The 14,342-nt window shown below is 61.9% G+C and overlaps 1 protein-coding gene across 1 annotated transcript; it reads left to right on the forward strand.

Annotated features, from left to right (window-relative positions):
* The first annotated feature begins 7,364 nt into the window (after positions 1-7,364).
* SHISA8 (shisa family member 8) lies at positions 7,365-12,550 on the forward strand. The gene is made up of 4 exons (XM_055566036.1): positions 7,365-7,894; positions 10,435-10,568; positions 11,316-11,462; positions 11,855-12,550. Exons 1-4 carry the CDS (start codon positions 7,365-7,367, stop codon positions 12,247-12,249), a joined length of 1,206 nt encoding a protein of 401 aa, XP_055422011.1. The 3' UTR covers positions 12,250-12,550.
* Positions 12,551-14,342: the final 1,792 nt, after the last annotated feature.

Genomic DNA, 14,342 nt, shown 5'->3' on the forward strand with positions numbered 1-14,342 from the left:
GTTGTCCCCTTTGTAGGGTCCTGACCATATTATTTTCTCTTTTTTGGGCCATGCTGCACGCCTTGTGGGATCTTAGTTCCCTTAACAGAGATGGAGCCCATGCCCTTGTCAGTGAGAGTTTGGAGTTGTAACCCCTGGACTGCCAGAGGATTCCCACCTTGACCATGTTCTTTTCCATGCATCAGCTCTCTGTCCATCTGTCCCTGACCTGCCCATCAGAGCTGCCCAGTAGACACCTGCCCTTCCAGCCCAGCCCTTTCCCAGCTCAGAAGATAGTCAGCGGCTTGCACCGTTTGGCGCCCCCCAGAACCAGACAGCCACATCTGAGTCTCTTCTCTCCATCCTGAACACATCTCAGATGCCTCCCCCCATCCCCCCAGCCACCAGGTGGCTGAGGTGAGGTCAGGGTGAGGGCTGTAGGCAGGAGGGTCGGGGCAGGCCCAGAATGGGCCCAACTTTCCATTTCTCTGCCTCTCAGAGTTGGGGGAGCCTGAGCTGTTCTCGGCCACCCCCGTCTCCCTCCCCACCTTTGCTACCACAGCCAGGGGGTGGGCCCTGGCGGTGACACAAGTGGGTGCAGGCCCCTGGGGCCCAGACATGCAAACCCTCTGGCACCACTGTGTCCCCACTGAACCCCTAGTCCAGTCTCAGTTTCCTTTTCTGAAAAACGGAGGTGGTGGTTGGATGCAAAGCTCTCCTCCTGGCCTGTGGCCCTCCAAGGACTGGAAGGGAACCTAGAGGATCCCCACTCCTCACCTCCAGTTTACAGATGAGGACCCTGAGTCTCTGTTTCCTGGAAGGAGAGTTGTTGCTTTAAAAAGGCCTTGACCTTTTTTAGAGCCCTTTTGGTCAAACTGCTTTCCTGAAAATCTGGACCAGTTCATGTTCCTGAGCAGGGATTATATGGCTCATTTTGCAGATAGGAAAGAAAAGGCCCAGAGAGGTGGAGGGACCTGGCCCAAGATACAATCAGCAGTGGTGGAGCTGGGCTAGACTTGGGCACCCTCTGGCCAGAAGGTCCCAGGAGCAGACCCGGGAGCTGCAGACTCCAGGCATTGGTTCCAGGCTTTGCTCTTTATTTTCATCTCGACTCAAAGATTTTCCTCCCTATCTGGTCTCTTTCTGCAGTAAGAAGGATCCAAGATAGACTGGCAAAGCTGCTTCCTCAGATCGGAACCCAGGGAAGTAGCCCCCCTTCCCCAGCCTGTTTCTGGCTAGATTTTCCTGGTGCAGGGTCAGGTGTCCCCAAGGTCCCCAGGGCCCTGCAGGTGGGGGCGGGGCTGGCTGAAGTCTCAGTTCCTCCTGGGGCTTCCTGCAGGCACCTCTCACTTCCTGCCTGGCAGCCCTGGCTCCTGGCTCAAGGTGGGGGTGGGGAGGCCCAGCTGGTGAGGCCAGAAGGAGGGACGTGACCCCTAACCTCCCTCTGTCCTGGCAGGGATGGTCTCACACAGCCCTTGCCTTTAGAAGCTGTGGCATCTCTTGGGTCCTGTCTGCTACATGCAAAACAGAACCTGCAGGCCAACCAACTGTCCAAGATTAAAGAGGCCATTTGGCAAGTAGGGGCTCCACCTCATGAGTGCCTCTACTGACTTCCTTCCCTGGGATGCAGATACTTTTCTGCCCAGAGCCCCCCAACCCTCAGAAATTCTCCCCCCGCCCCATGTGAGTTTCCCAGAGCTGGCCTGAGGCTCTGGTCTCAGGAGTTACCACTCCCATCTCCCATTGTCATCTGTTTACTGCCCCTGTTGATCCCAGATCCCAGCATGCCTGCGTTGTGCCAGGACCATGCTGGTCAGTGCCAGGAGGTCAGCCTCAGACCCCGCCATTAGGTCCTACTCCAGTGGGAGAAACAGAGCGGGACACAACAGCAGGACAGGGTGATCCCGGCCAGAGCCAGGGAATGCCCCAAGCAGGTGCGGTGGAGGGCACGGAGAAGGGAGAGGGGTGTGTTTGTGTGTGATAATTCAGCATTTAGAGAGCTTTGGAGAGTAGGAGATATGCCCTGAGTCCTGCAGAGCTGTCTTGCTGGAACAGAGCAGAGAAAGGGCATTCCTGGCCCAGGGAGCTGCGTGCAAAGGTGCAGAGAAGTCGGGGCAGGGGAAGGGGCTGGAGACTTTGGGCACACGGCCGCGGAGTGCCAGGTGAGGCTGTCAGAACCTTCCCTGTGGCCACTCCCGCCCTGTGGCACCCAGGGGCACCCACCTCTGGGAGCACGCGCTCCTTCAGCTCCATTGCTCGGTCTCACCCTTTCTGTCACCTCCAGACCCTTTAGCCCTCCCCTAGGCACAAGGTGGGAGCCCACTCCCATCTTCTCTGTTGTCAGTGACTCAGGCCAAATTCTCCCTTACCGAGAACCGAAATCTGACCTCTCTCCACTCTCTGCCGGCTCCCCAGCTGCCTGATCCAGACCTGGAGGTGGGGAAGGCGGGTTGCAGGGGGGTGGGTGGTAGGAACAACTGCCCAGGGTCACACGGAGAATCGAGGAGAAGCCAGGAGGACACAGACGCCTGTGTTCTGGCTCGTCCTCTTCGGGGGACTCTGCATGGGTTCCCGGGGCCCACCGGGCCTCTTGAGCATCTCTTCACTCCCCTGAGCTGCAGAGAATCTGAGGACCAGCCCCGGGCGTCCTGCATGGATCCAGGACGGTGCCGACGACTCTGGCGCAGGTGAAAGTCTATGTCGGCGGCTCCTGCGGTCAGCGAGACCCGGGGCACCTGGACCGCCTGCGTTAGGGCACCGGAAGGCGGGGCTGCGGGAGGGAGGGGGTGGGGCCAGGGCTAGAGGCGTGACGAGGGCGGGGTCAAGGAGGGAGGTGGGGCCGAGGAACCCCAAGCCTCGGGGTAGCAGGAAAGGGGCGGGGCCAGGAGCTGGTAGAAGGGGTGGGTTCAAGGCCCACCTGCAGGGAAAACGGGAGGTCGTGAAGCAGCAAGGCACCGAGATCACCTGTAGACTCCAAACTCCGGACCGCCGGGCTCACGCGGGGTCCCCATCCTCAAACGAGACCCGAGGACCTCGACCCGAGCCGGGAGGGGTCCAAATGCAGGGACTTGGCCCCGACTCTGTGGAGAGATGGCCTCCCCCGCTCTGTCCCCCTCCTCCGGCTCGGCGCTCCGCGCTCGGAGCTGACCTCAGAGCTATGTCCTAGGAACCGGCAGGCTGGCGGGGCAGAGCGCACCTGTCCAGGGTGGAGGCGCGGGATGGCCTCCGCCGAACACTGTCCTCTCTGGGTCTGTTTCCGCGCTAAGGTCACGGTGGGCAGCTCCAGACTTGCACCTTGGTGCGTGCACGCGGGTTTGAGAAGGGAAGCTGAGCTCCAGCACCCAGCGCCAGCCGCCACCTCCCAATCACCCCCACCCCCACCCCCGCTCCCTCGCGACCTCAGGAGCGCGCGCGTCCGGTCCCTCCCACAGGCAGCTGGAGCCTGAGTCACGAACTGCCTCTCAGGGAGACAAAGGAGCCTCGGGTCCTCCCCTGCAGACCTCCCCCCCCAACGTACATTCTTCGGCATCTGCACTAGCAGGGAATCCATGGTCCCCTGCAACGTCTGCTTCTTGGGTAACCTTCCACCATAGACGAAATGGGAGCAAGATGGGCTTGGCAATGACTCACAGAGGGCACCCACGGTGGAATCACCGTCTTCTTAGCACAGCTGTGGTGGGGGTTCCCAAAAGGCTGCAGGCTCCGATGTTGTTCAACCGGAGACCCGTTGACCTCTCCCTGCAGCCATGCAGAAGAAGAGCTAGCAGCCCATCTTGCAGATGAGAGATCTGAGGCCCAGAAATGTTCATCAGTCTTATTAGAGCCGGAATTCCAACTCACCTAAGTCTGTATCCGAAGTGAAGGATAGATAGGAGCTCTCAGTGTGAGGGGCTGGAAAGGCATTCCAGGAAGAAACAATGCGTGAGAGGGCCCAGGGCTTCATGGAGGCGTTGATGTGCCAGGTGTTAGGCCTTGGGAGTGCTGCCAGGCCTCTGGGCCAGGGGCCTCTAGCTGCTTTCTCTGTACTGAACTGGTCAGAAGGTAGGTTTGGGGCACACAGTGCAGGTTCCAGGCCAGACTCCGGCCCTTCCAGGCTGTGTGCCAGTCACCACAAGTCATTCCCTGTCCTGGGGTCTTGGGTTTCTCTCTAGGAAGGCTGGGCAGACTGGTTACCTACCACCTAGAATCCGGATGCCGAGGCCCAAGCCAGGTTTTTAATGTACGTCCCCGATCTCTCCTCTCAGGACCCTGAGCCCTGCCCAGCCAGACCTGGGCACCAGGCGAATACTCAACAGGGAGGGTTGTGCACAGGCACATTCACACTGCCACACACACATACACACATGCCCACGTGCAATGAAGGCCCTCACAGCCGTGCCAGCCCCAGACGTGTACACTCTCACTCATGTTCTCGAGCACACTCAGATACCCACATACTCCAGATCCCAGCTTTCGGAGCTGGGGGCAGGGCAGGTGCCCTTCATGAACGGCGACTCGGCTCCTCCGCCTGCCCCATGGGGTTTGCTGCAGATGCCAGGGGTTATTTTAAGCCTGGATCAATGGATGACTTTTGGCGATACAGGCTTGGGGGCGGCGGGCAGTGGAGACGAGGGGCCGGTGCTCTGGTGCCTTGTCATGGAGAGAGATCCCAGGGTCCAGGGAGGGCAGCTTGGACAAAGGGGTCCTCCCTTAACTGGACTACTCTGTCTCTAGATCCCCTTGCCCAGCACGTGGCTGGGCACCTGGGGGACAGTGTCAGCTGAGTGGATGGTCAGACCCCAGGGCTCAGCCAGTCAGCTGTGGTCTCTCTTTGGCTTTGCCCTCTCTGTGTCATCCCCCACCCCAAGGCTGAGTGTTCACATGGAGAGGGCATTGAGTGCCTGGCATGGACCCAGTAGATGTGGGCATCTATGGTTCCTGGCTGACCACTGAACCAGACTGAGATGAGGAGGAAGCCATGGATGTGGGGAGGAGTTGGAGGTTAGACATCAGTCCCTTGGGGGTATGGTAGAGGGGTGCCTGGAATCCAGCTCCTTCATTGGCTAAATGGAGACATATATCCTGATTGCAGTAAACTTGGGGTGGAAGCTGGGCAGAGCATCCAATGATGCAAAGAAAGTAGGGTCAGGAGAGGGGCCCCGGGAGAAGCAGAGCATTAGAAGACTTGCTCTGGGTCCAACAGGGTCATATTACCCAGGGAAGAGGTCACAGTCCCAGGGAGCAGTGACAAGCCTCTTGAAACCTAGTGCCCAGTAATAGGGTGGGAAAGAGGGGAGAAGCAGCTACCCTCCGAGACTCAGTGACCTAGAGGGCTGCTTGGCAGTGTGTCTTGGGGGCATTGATACAAACTAGATAGTCTGTGCCATGGATTCCATTTCTAGGAATACCAGCTAAGGAAGCAGCAAAGGATGCACCAGAAAATATAAAGTTCTAAAGCAGAATAATATACTGAAAGTTTGACCGCAAAAAGTAAATGAAAAACCAGTTATAAAGCAGTTTGTAAAGCATCAGTTTTCCCTGGTAATGGGACTAAGGCAATTTCATTTTATCCCTTTGTTCATCTATTTTCTTTTTTCTCTAAAATTGTAATAAAGCCTTTTAGTAGGGTAGGGTCTTCTGGGCTGGATCCAAAGCATGTTTGTGGGTGGAGGAGAGAGGAGCAGTCTGTTTTTGGCCAGGGCACAAGGAATGGGGGAGGGCTTTGTAGGGAGGTCACCCTCCTTCCTGTCTTAGCCCTGAAATTAGTCTGTCAGCCCCTCATCTCATCAACAGAAAACCTGATCCTCCTTTAAATGTAAATCTGTCTCCTTCCTGCCTCCACCTCCTCCATTTTTATAAGCTGATCCCAGTTACTGAGTGAAGACAGGATGCAAGAGGGAGCAGGAAGGACCCAAGGAGCCCAAATTCTTCATCTGAAACCAGAGGCTAGAGTCACTTCATTCATTCAGCAGATGTGTGAGGACACCAGGAAACGCGCCCGCAGTCAGCGCCCCCCTAATGCTCTCATCTAGACAGTGGGAGGTCCCACACTGACCCCTCCCCGCCAGAAGAGGCAGTTCCTGGTGTTAAAATGAGAAACTGAGGCAGGGAAAAGCAAGGCAGCTCACCTGGGTTGCTCGGATCACATTCTGCAGTTAAAACCAACTTCAGAATCATAACTGAGTAGCGCTCTGAGTAGGTTCCCTCCCGGCCCCTACCCCTACCCCGGGGCTTGAGAAAGGACCTGAGGGTCCAGTGGGGACCAGGGCGCAGTGTCTGACAAGGGCTCTGCCCCAAGGCGGGGTCCCTGCGGGTAAACCAATCTCCTCCCTTTCTCACCTGGGCTGGCAGGAGAGATCCAGGGAGCTCCGGACTAGGCCATGTCCATCGCTCATAGACGTGTGGCCACCCACTGCAGGACCCCAGCCCAGCGTCCAGGAAGTTCTGGGACCCAGGTTCATGTCCCAGGGTTAACACTGAACCCGAGGCAGCCAGGAGGGGACCTAAACTTGGCCTTCTGCTGAGGTTCTGCTGGAAGTTTCCTTCCCATTTAACAGCCAGAACATCGAGGCGCGCAGAAGGGAATGGCCCTGCCTCAAGCCACACTCGTGTCTGGATCGGAACTGGCGGAGGGCACGGGGAGGATGGAGGACAACAGCGACCCGCCAGGGCTGCCCGGTCCCTTCAGTCCCCGCACCTGTAAACACAAGCGCTCCCGCGGAGGGCCTCGTGTCCGAAGCAACAGTCCCGAGAGCCTTGGGCTGAGCGCCCTGGAGCGCCCGTTCCGAGGATCGCTCGCGGCGGGCCTTCGGGGAGGGTCTCGGTGGGGCGCTCCACCGATGCGGAGCCCGCCGTGCCACCGCCCTCCCGCCGCCGCGGCCGCGCTCCTCCCCCGGCCCTGCCTCCCTCCCGCCTGCCCTCCTTCCCCCGCTCTCTCCCTCCCCCGCCCGCCCGAGCCCGCGCGGAGCCGGAGCCGCAGCCAGAGCGCGGGCAGCGCGGAGCGGGCGGCGGGAAGGCAGCGGAATCCGGCGGCCCGCCGCCCCCGATAGGACCGGGACTCGCACACCCGCCGGGCCGGGACCGCAAGCAGGAGAGGACCCACCGCCCGGCCCGGGGGTGGGGTCAGTCCCAGGGCGCCAACTGGCCGGCTCGAGTCGGAGGTGAGCCTGCGAAGAGTACGCGCCCACCGGAGACGAGGCCCCGCGAGGCCCAGACCGAACCCCGGCCCAGGGCCTGGGGTCCTCGCGGGAAGCTGACGACAGAGGCGGTGTCCTCCAGGAGCCAGCGGCAGGGCGGCGAGGTGGGCGCGATCCCAGCGGGCGCGGACCAGCGGGCCCGGAGCGCGGCGGGACGGAGCCGCGGCGCGCCGCCATGCGCCGGGTGCTGTAGCCGAAGGCGCGGGCCCGATGGAGCGGGCCGGTGCGCCGGGGCTGCGCGGCCGCCGCGGGCAGCCGGGGCTCGGGCTCGGGCTCGGGCTCGGGCTGGCGCTGCTGCTGGCGCGGCCGCCGTCGGGCCGCGCGGGGGCCCCCGAGGCGCAGGAGCCGGCGGCTCCCGGCACAGCAGCCCCAGCCGGGGGCGACCGCTGCCGCGGCTACTACGACGTGATGGGTCAGTGGGACCCGCCCTTCAACTGCAGCTCGGGCGCCTACAACTTCTGCTGCGGCACGTGCGGCTACCGCTTCTGCTGCCACGACGGGCCGCGGCGCCTGGACCAGAGCCGCTGCTCCAACTACGACACGCCGGCCTGGGTGCAGACTGGCCGGCCGCCCGCGCGCGCCCGCGACGCCGCCGCACCCCGGGACCCGGGCCGCGAACGCAGCCACACGGCCGTCTACGCGGTGTGCGGCGTCGCCGCGCTGCTGGTGCTAGCCGGCATCGGGGCGCGCCTGGGCCTGGAGAGGGCGCACAGCCCGCGCGCGCGGCGCGCCGTGACCAGGTGAGCGCGCGCGGCCCGGGGCCGGGGCCCGGGATCCCCTCCCAACCCCCTGGACGGCCAGCCTGCCGGGTGGGCTCCCCCTCACGAGCCTTCGTTCTTCCTGACCCTCTGGAACCTCCGGTCGTCTCAACAGCCCCCTCCTCCAGGTTTTGCCTCCCTGCTTCTGAATCTCCAGGTCTGTTTCTCCCCACACCCACTTCACGGAGGGAGACAGCCGAAACCGCTCCGACTCCCCTTGACCTTCCGGCGGGAGCTGGGTGCTGAGCCGCCTTCCCCTGCGGCTCCGGCCTCTTCCGGAGTTGGAGGGAGGGCAGGTCGCCCGACTGAGGGCACAAAATCCGTGCCTAGGGGAGGGGGCCTGGGGCCCGAGCCCAACTAGCGCTGGGGTAGGGGGCGTGCACTGATGTAGCGTCAGGCATCTCAGGTCCCCAGGGAAGGGACATTTTCTATGGCTCCCTTGGCTCTCTCCCCTCCTGCTTCCCTTCCCACTCCCCCTCTCCACCCCCAAAGCTGTGACTCAGGGCTGGCCTTATTTCCCTAGTGTTTCTAGAAGACCTCCCCATCTCACCCCACTCAGTGCCCCTGGGTAGAAGGGGATCCGCATTGGGTGCAGTACAGGTTCCTTTTGGCTGTGGGTCTGGACAGGTGCTGAGTTCTGAGTTTTGTGTTAAGTGGGGGTGACAGGACCCAGGTTCCCTACCTCAGCTGGGAAAGGGACTCTGGGATTCGGTGTCCCAAACCTAAACCTTCACTTACACCCCATACCCTGATACACACTCACATGCCCCCAGTCACCCCCATGTCCTGGGGCCTGGGCCCTCCTCACTCGCTCATCCAGGCCCAGCTCCCTTGGGTGTGTGGGCTGCTGACACGGTGTGCGACAGGCTGGTACTTAAAAGTGACCGTGGAGAGAGGCCCCCATGCCTGGGTGGGGCTAGGTGTTAATGCTTCCCCACTCCTAGACTTCCGTCAGGGGCAGGAGGGCTTCCTTGGCACTCTATGGGACCCCTCACTCTCCAGACCACCCAGCCCACCTGCTCTAAGGCAGCTGTAAGCAGAGCCGGGACTGGAACCCTGGCTTCAGCTGCTGTGCTGCATGCGATCTGGTGCCTCTCACCCTGGGTGCTGGATGCTTCAGGAGCAAGGCCTGGGCCTCCTGAGCTTGGAGCCTCCTGGAGCTGGATGAGGGGGAGAGGACAGGGACTGTCCTTGATCCGAGTGGGGCAGCAGAAACTGAGGGCCCATGATGGTGGAGGGGAGTGGCTGCGGCAGCCTAGGGACACATTCACCCGGAACCTACTTTATCCTCAGGGGCCAGGAAGCAGGCCTAGTGGTGCTTCAGGAGGAGCCGGGCCACCCCTGTTGTGCTGTGTCCGTGGCCAGTGCTGTTTTCTGTCTGGCCGTCAGGCTCCCATGTGCCCTGACTCCGATTTCTTATTTGGGGAGCTGTGTGTGGGTGTGCTCTGAACCCCTGCCCTCCTCCCCTCGAGTCACACCCTCTGCTTTGTTGAGCTTGCTGGTCAGGGAAGGCTTCTCAGATGGCTTGGTGGGGTGTCCAAGTCTATCTCTGGAGAAAGTTTGTGCAAAGGCTCAGAGGCATGAAAATCGCTTAGGTGTTTGAGAGAGCTGGCTGGTGGGTGCTCAGAGATGAGACCGTGGGGGTGAGCAGCCAAGGAGTGAGCAGGGCACGTGGATCGGCTCAGGCAGGCGCTAGGAGACCTTCAGCTCCTGCCACATTGCAGCCAAGCTGCGCCCATCCCAGGTGTCCCATCTCCAGTGTGCTTCAGCATGAATCAGTCATTTGAGGCCCCAGCGAGGAGAAAATCATGGGTTCTGGACTCTGAAGGCAGCTGGGCTGAAGGCTGGGTTTGGCTGTCTGTGGGGAAGGCTCAGTCAGATCCCGTCACAGCTGGGTGGAGGCTGGGTGTCCTGGTATTCAAGGTCACACAGCCTTTGGTGTGGGGCTGGCACTGTGGGGTCTCCTGGCTCCTCCTTCCCCACACTGTCCATCCTCCCTGCTTGTGCTGGTAGCTAAGTCCCGGAACACAGCAGAAACCCCTGTGGCAAGAGGGGAGGAAGGTAGGCAGGTAAAAAAAAAAAAAGGCTTCCTGGTAGAGGAAGGATTCTGGTGGGCTTTGAAGAATGAATAGGAGTTTTTCCAGAGGAGATGGGGAAGGAGTGGCACAAAGTCCAGGAGCCAGAGATGCTCAGATGCTTGTGTTGAGAGAGGGAGCTCAACATGGAGGGTCTTGGGGAGTAGACTCCAGAATGGGGAGGAGAGCCTTTGGAAAATAAGGTGGCCCTGGTTACACGTGACCCCTTTAGTTTCCTGACCTGCTCTGAGAGTTGGCCATGTTGGGGCTACAGGTCATGTCTGGGAGGAGAAACTAGATATTTGGGGCTAATCACCGGGGAGAGGGGAGGCCAGAAGGGTTGAAAGAGCTGCCCACACAATGAGAAGTCATGGCGGGGGCTGCCTCTGATGGGCCAAACCTGGCTGACAGGGAAACAGGCTGCCTGTCACCACTCTTTCCCCACAGGACACTGACGGAACTCCTGAAGCAGCCCAGCCCCCAGGAGCCACTGCCTCCACCTCTGGGCCCACCTCTGGGTAGCTGTGTCCAGGTGCAGATGGGTGATGGCCTTCCCCGGGGCTCCCCCCACAACAGCACAGGTGAGGCGGCTAGTGGCCGGGCCTTTGTTGATCCACAGCACAGAGCCGCCTTGTCAGGAGGGCCTGGGAGCAGGGGACCGGAGCGCTGAGGCTGTGAGCCATTTCTCAGATGGAAGTGAGCTGCCCGCCTCTGTGAGGGGACTAGTCAGCCTCTCTGAGGGGGGAGTGGGCAACTAGTCAGCTCCTCGTGGTGGACAGGGGTCCCTCCCAGGGTCCTGCAACCTCCAGCCTTGGGACTCTGTGAAGATTCCAGATTCAGGGATGCCCAGTTCAGACTCTGGGTCTGCCTGGTTCTAGGCTCTGGCTCAGAGCCCTGGGCCAGAGCCCTGGCCTGCGTCTGTGGCCTCTCGTGGGCCTTTTCCTTCAGGCTGGTGCCTCCCTCTTGGACTCTTGCTGGCGACGCAGCCTTGACAGCACCTCCCCTCCCCCCACTATGGGTTCCAATCCTCAAACATTCTCTTCCCCTCTGGGAGAAGCTGATCCTGAGCCCCAGCGCCAGGCTTCAATCGAACAAGCTGGCAAGTCATCCGTTAGATGAGCACCCCCTCAGGGCTGGCTGCTATTATTCACGTTTATTCTGAGCCAGGCCCTGTCCGAGGTACTGGAGATTCTGCCGTCAGGAGACAGAGAAGGAATGAGTTCCTAAGACATCTCACAAGTTATCTTTAATTGCCCTCCGGGAGTGGGCTGCAAAGAGGTGCGGGATGTCTTCCGGTCAGCGAGCCGAGTCTCATCTCCTCCTTCCAGACAAGAAACGCCCCAACAACGTGCCCCTGGGTTCGGTGACTGCGGGGCCCCCGCGCGCCCCGCGGCTGCAGGGCGGTGGCAACGTGACGCTGCAGCCCGACTTCGCTAAGTACGCCACCCTCAAGGCAGCCGGGCTCAAGGCCGCAGGTGAGAGGCCGGGTTTGTGCTGGGGAGCGCCGGGCCCGCTGCACCCCCGGAAGTGCAAGCGCTTGGATTGTGAGGCTCGGCGTCCCAGTTCTAAAGTTCCCGGCGCTCCAGCCAGCGTCCGCATCGCCCCCTCGCCGATCGGCTCCCATGCCTCGGCCGCACCGCACCCTTCTCTGATCAGGCCACGGGTCTGGGGCCGGGTAGCCGAATCTAGAGCCGGGGGGGCGTAGCCTGTACCCTTCCCGGGTGGGCCTGAGACCCCCGCCTCTGCCGCCTGTACCCGCCGGGAGGCGCTGAGGCCCCGGCCCCCGGGACCTGCCCCTGCCCCCGAGGTCTGGCCCCGCCCCCGAGGTCTGGCCCCGCCCCCGACTCACGGCTCTCTGTCCCCGCAGAGGCCTCGGCTCCGGACTTCTACCAGCGTTTTACTGCCACGGAACCCGCCCCGCTGACCCTCCCGTCGCGAGCCCGGAGGACCCCCGAGGACTTGCCTGAGCTGCTCGACGCCTGCCCCTGGGCCCCCCCGGGCTACCCGCCCCCCGCCGGCTCCACCCCATCGGGCCACTACAAGGCCTGGACCGCCGGCCGCCCCGTCCGGCCCGCAGCCCGCGGCCACCTGGAGGTTCACGCCTCTCCCGCGCCGCGACGGCCGGGCCACGCGCCCCGGAGCCAGTTCAGCGTGGAGAAGCTGCCCGAGGCCTTCAGCCCGCAGGCCCCTGGCCTTTACGGCAGCGCCGGCCGCGGAACCCGGCACCTGAGCACCAACAGCAAAGCTGAGGTCACCGTGTGAAGAAGGGGCTGCCGATTCTCTCGAGGCGTTGCAACGCCGGGAGCCCTCTTCTGCCAGGGGGACTTGCCAGAGGCCTGACCGGGCGGGGGGCACCCAGGCCGCGGAAGGAGGGGCGCCAGCCTTGAAGTCCAGCCCTTCTGCCTGCCCAGACTGGACCAGGAGGAGCCTTGGAGTCTTGCAGGGATATGGCGCACTGGGTAAGGCCAGTGGTTCTGTCCTGGGGGGTCCTTGTGTAAATAAACCCTTTTCTGTGACTCCCATCCCTGAGAATAAAGGGGCCCCAGCTTGGCTCTGAGAGGCACTGATGGTGGAGGTGTTGGTCATTGACTGGACAGACGGCAGTGCCAGTAGAGGGCACAGCATGTGCAAGAGCAGAGGACTGAGAGCTGGTGGGCAAGTGCTCTGGGAGCTGGGGAGAAGTAGCTGGAGAGGGTGGTCAGGGCTGAATGCCAGCCAGAATGTCCACACCAGGAGGAGCCATGGGAGAGGGGGCAGCTAGGCCCCAGCCATCTTGGAGTTGGCACAGGGGAGAGAGCTGGTGGGCCCCCGAGGGTCCATGACCCTGAATGGAGGAGAGCCCCTCCAGCCAGTCACCTGCTTGACTTCGCTGAGCCTGGCTGATCCTCATTGACATTGTCTGGCCCTGGGCCGGCCCCTGGGCTGCAGGCCACTTGGCCAGCTTGGCCTGGGGCCACCCCCCTGATGGGCGTGGGCAGTGGGCCTGGAGACAGCTGGTACTCAGGATGGGGGAGCCTGCTCCCAGTGGCTGCTCTGGGGGAAACGGGGATGGGGCTGCTGGACCCAGAGCCTTGGCAGTGCCCCCACCAGGGTGCTTGCCCCCCCTCAGGCTTAGCACTTCCAGCTCTCCCCCCTTTTCCTGGCTGTGGCCCAGGGCACTGCCAACACCCTGCATGCATCAAGTTCCTCTGTGCCAGGCACTGGTGGGAGGTTGAGGGCTGGGTTATGCCCCTCACTGGATATCTTAGGCACGGTATACTGTTTCGATAACAATGGCTGCCATTTGCTATTTCTTCTTTTAGTCCTCATGAAAGCCCCATGAGCATGTGGCTGGACAGATGAGGAAACTGAGGTCCTGAGACCTCAGTACCTTGCCAAGGTCACCCAACTGATGGCGGTTTAGGACTCTTCCATATTCTGCCGGCATTGTGGGTCTGGTGGTGGAATGGCAGCGTGTGTTGGCAGAGGGGCCCCTGTTCCCAGCCAGTCTCTGGCTTTCCTCCTGCTAGCTGGGCTACCCTGAGGCCCCCAAACCCTCCAGCTCTTCACCTGTAGGAGGGTCCACCTGGCCCTTTCTTATGTTCTCTTGAGAAAACCAAGGCCTAGAAGCCCCAGGTCAGAACAGAGGCCAGGGTCCATGGTTATGCCTGCAGTGGGGACCCCCATGGCTCACAGGGAAGATGGCTCTCACACCCTCAACCCAGGGTGGGGGTGGGGTGCCAAGACGATCCTGCAGTTGTACAGAGCTGGGGGAGGAGGGTGGGTGCTGAGTCACGGATCCCGTAGAGACTCACAAAAGCATCGGGTTCCTGGGCACACATCAGCCACCCACAGCCACCCACCCTGGTGACACATGCCCTGGAGAGGCTAGGCTGGGAGGTGGGTGTGACCTCTTTGCTCATTCAGTCCCAAGGGCCCTGGATCTCCATCCCAGGGGCCAGGCCTCCGCTGGAAATGCTGCTCTAGTGACTGGACAAGGACGAGCTACAGTGGCCCCCCGGCCCCCACCCCGCACCCCCACAGGCTGTTCTGGCCCTCGGGACAGTGGCCTGCTGTATGTCCTTCAGAGAAAGGAGTGGCTTAGACAGCTCAAGGGCCCTGGCCCATTTCCCAGCCGGGGGCCGGGTTATGGACCACGCACTTTGGCCCCCAGACCTCATCCCCACGGGCCTCGCTGACCTGCCTGCCCACACGGCCCTGCACTGCCTGTGGCTGGGCCCCTCCCCAGCCTCATGGGCCCTCCCCACAAACTGGCACTTCACATGCGCCGGGTGGTTCACACTGGCCAGCAGGCCGTCACAGGCAGGGGCGGGCTGTCTGCACAGAGGCATGTGGAGGCTGAAGGGACGCCCCCA

Source organism: Bubalus kerabau, chromosome 1 (assembly GCF_029407905.1).
Source record: "Bubalus kerabau isolate K-KA32 ecotype Philippines breed swamp buffalo chromosome 1, PCC_UOA_SB_1v2, whole genome shotgun sequence".
Classification (NCBI taxonomy): Eukaryota; Metazoa; Chordata; class Mammalia; order Artiodactyla; family Bovidae; genus Bubalus; species Bubalus kerabau.

Excerpts from the sequence above, each read along its gene's own strand:
- SHISA8 (XM_055566036.1), top strand. The coding sequence starts at position 7,365 with ATGGAGCGGGCCGGTGCGCCGGGGCTGCGCGGCCGCCGCGGGCAGCCG. Across the intron at positions 10,569-11,315 it reads CTCCCCCCACAACAGCACAG|ACAAGAAACGCCCCAACAAC; the intron begins GTGAGGCGGCTA and ends TCCTCCTTCCAG. Across the intron at positions 11,463-11,854 it reads AGCCGGGCTCAAGGCCGCAG|AGGCCTCGGCTCCGGACTTC; the intron begins GTGAGAGGCCGG and ends CTGTCCCCGCAG.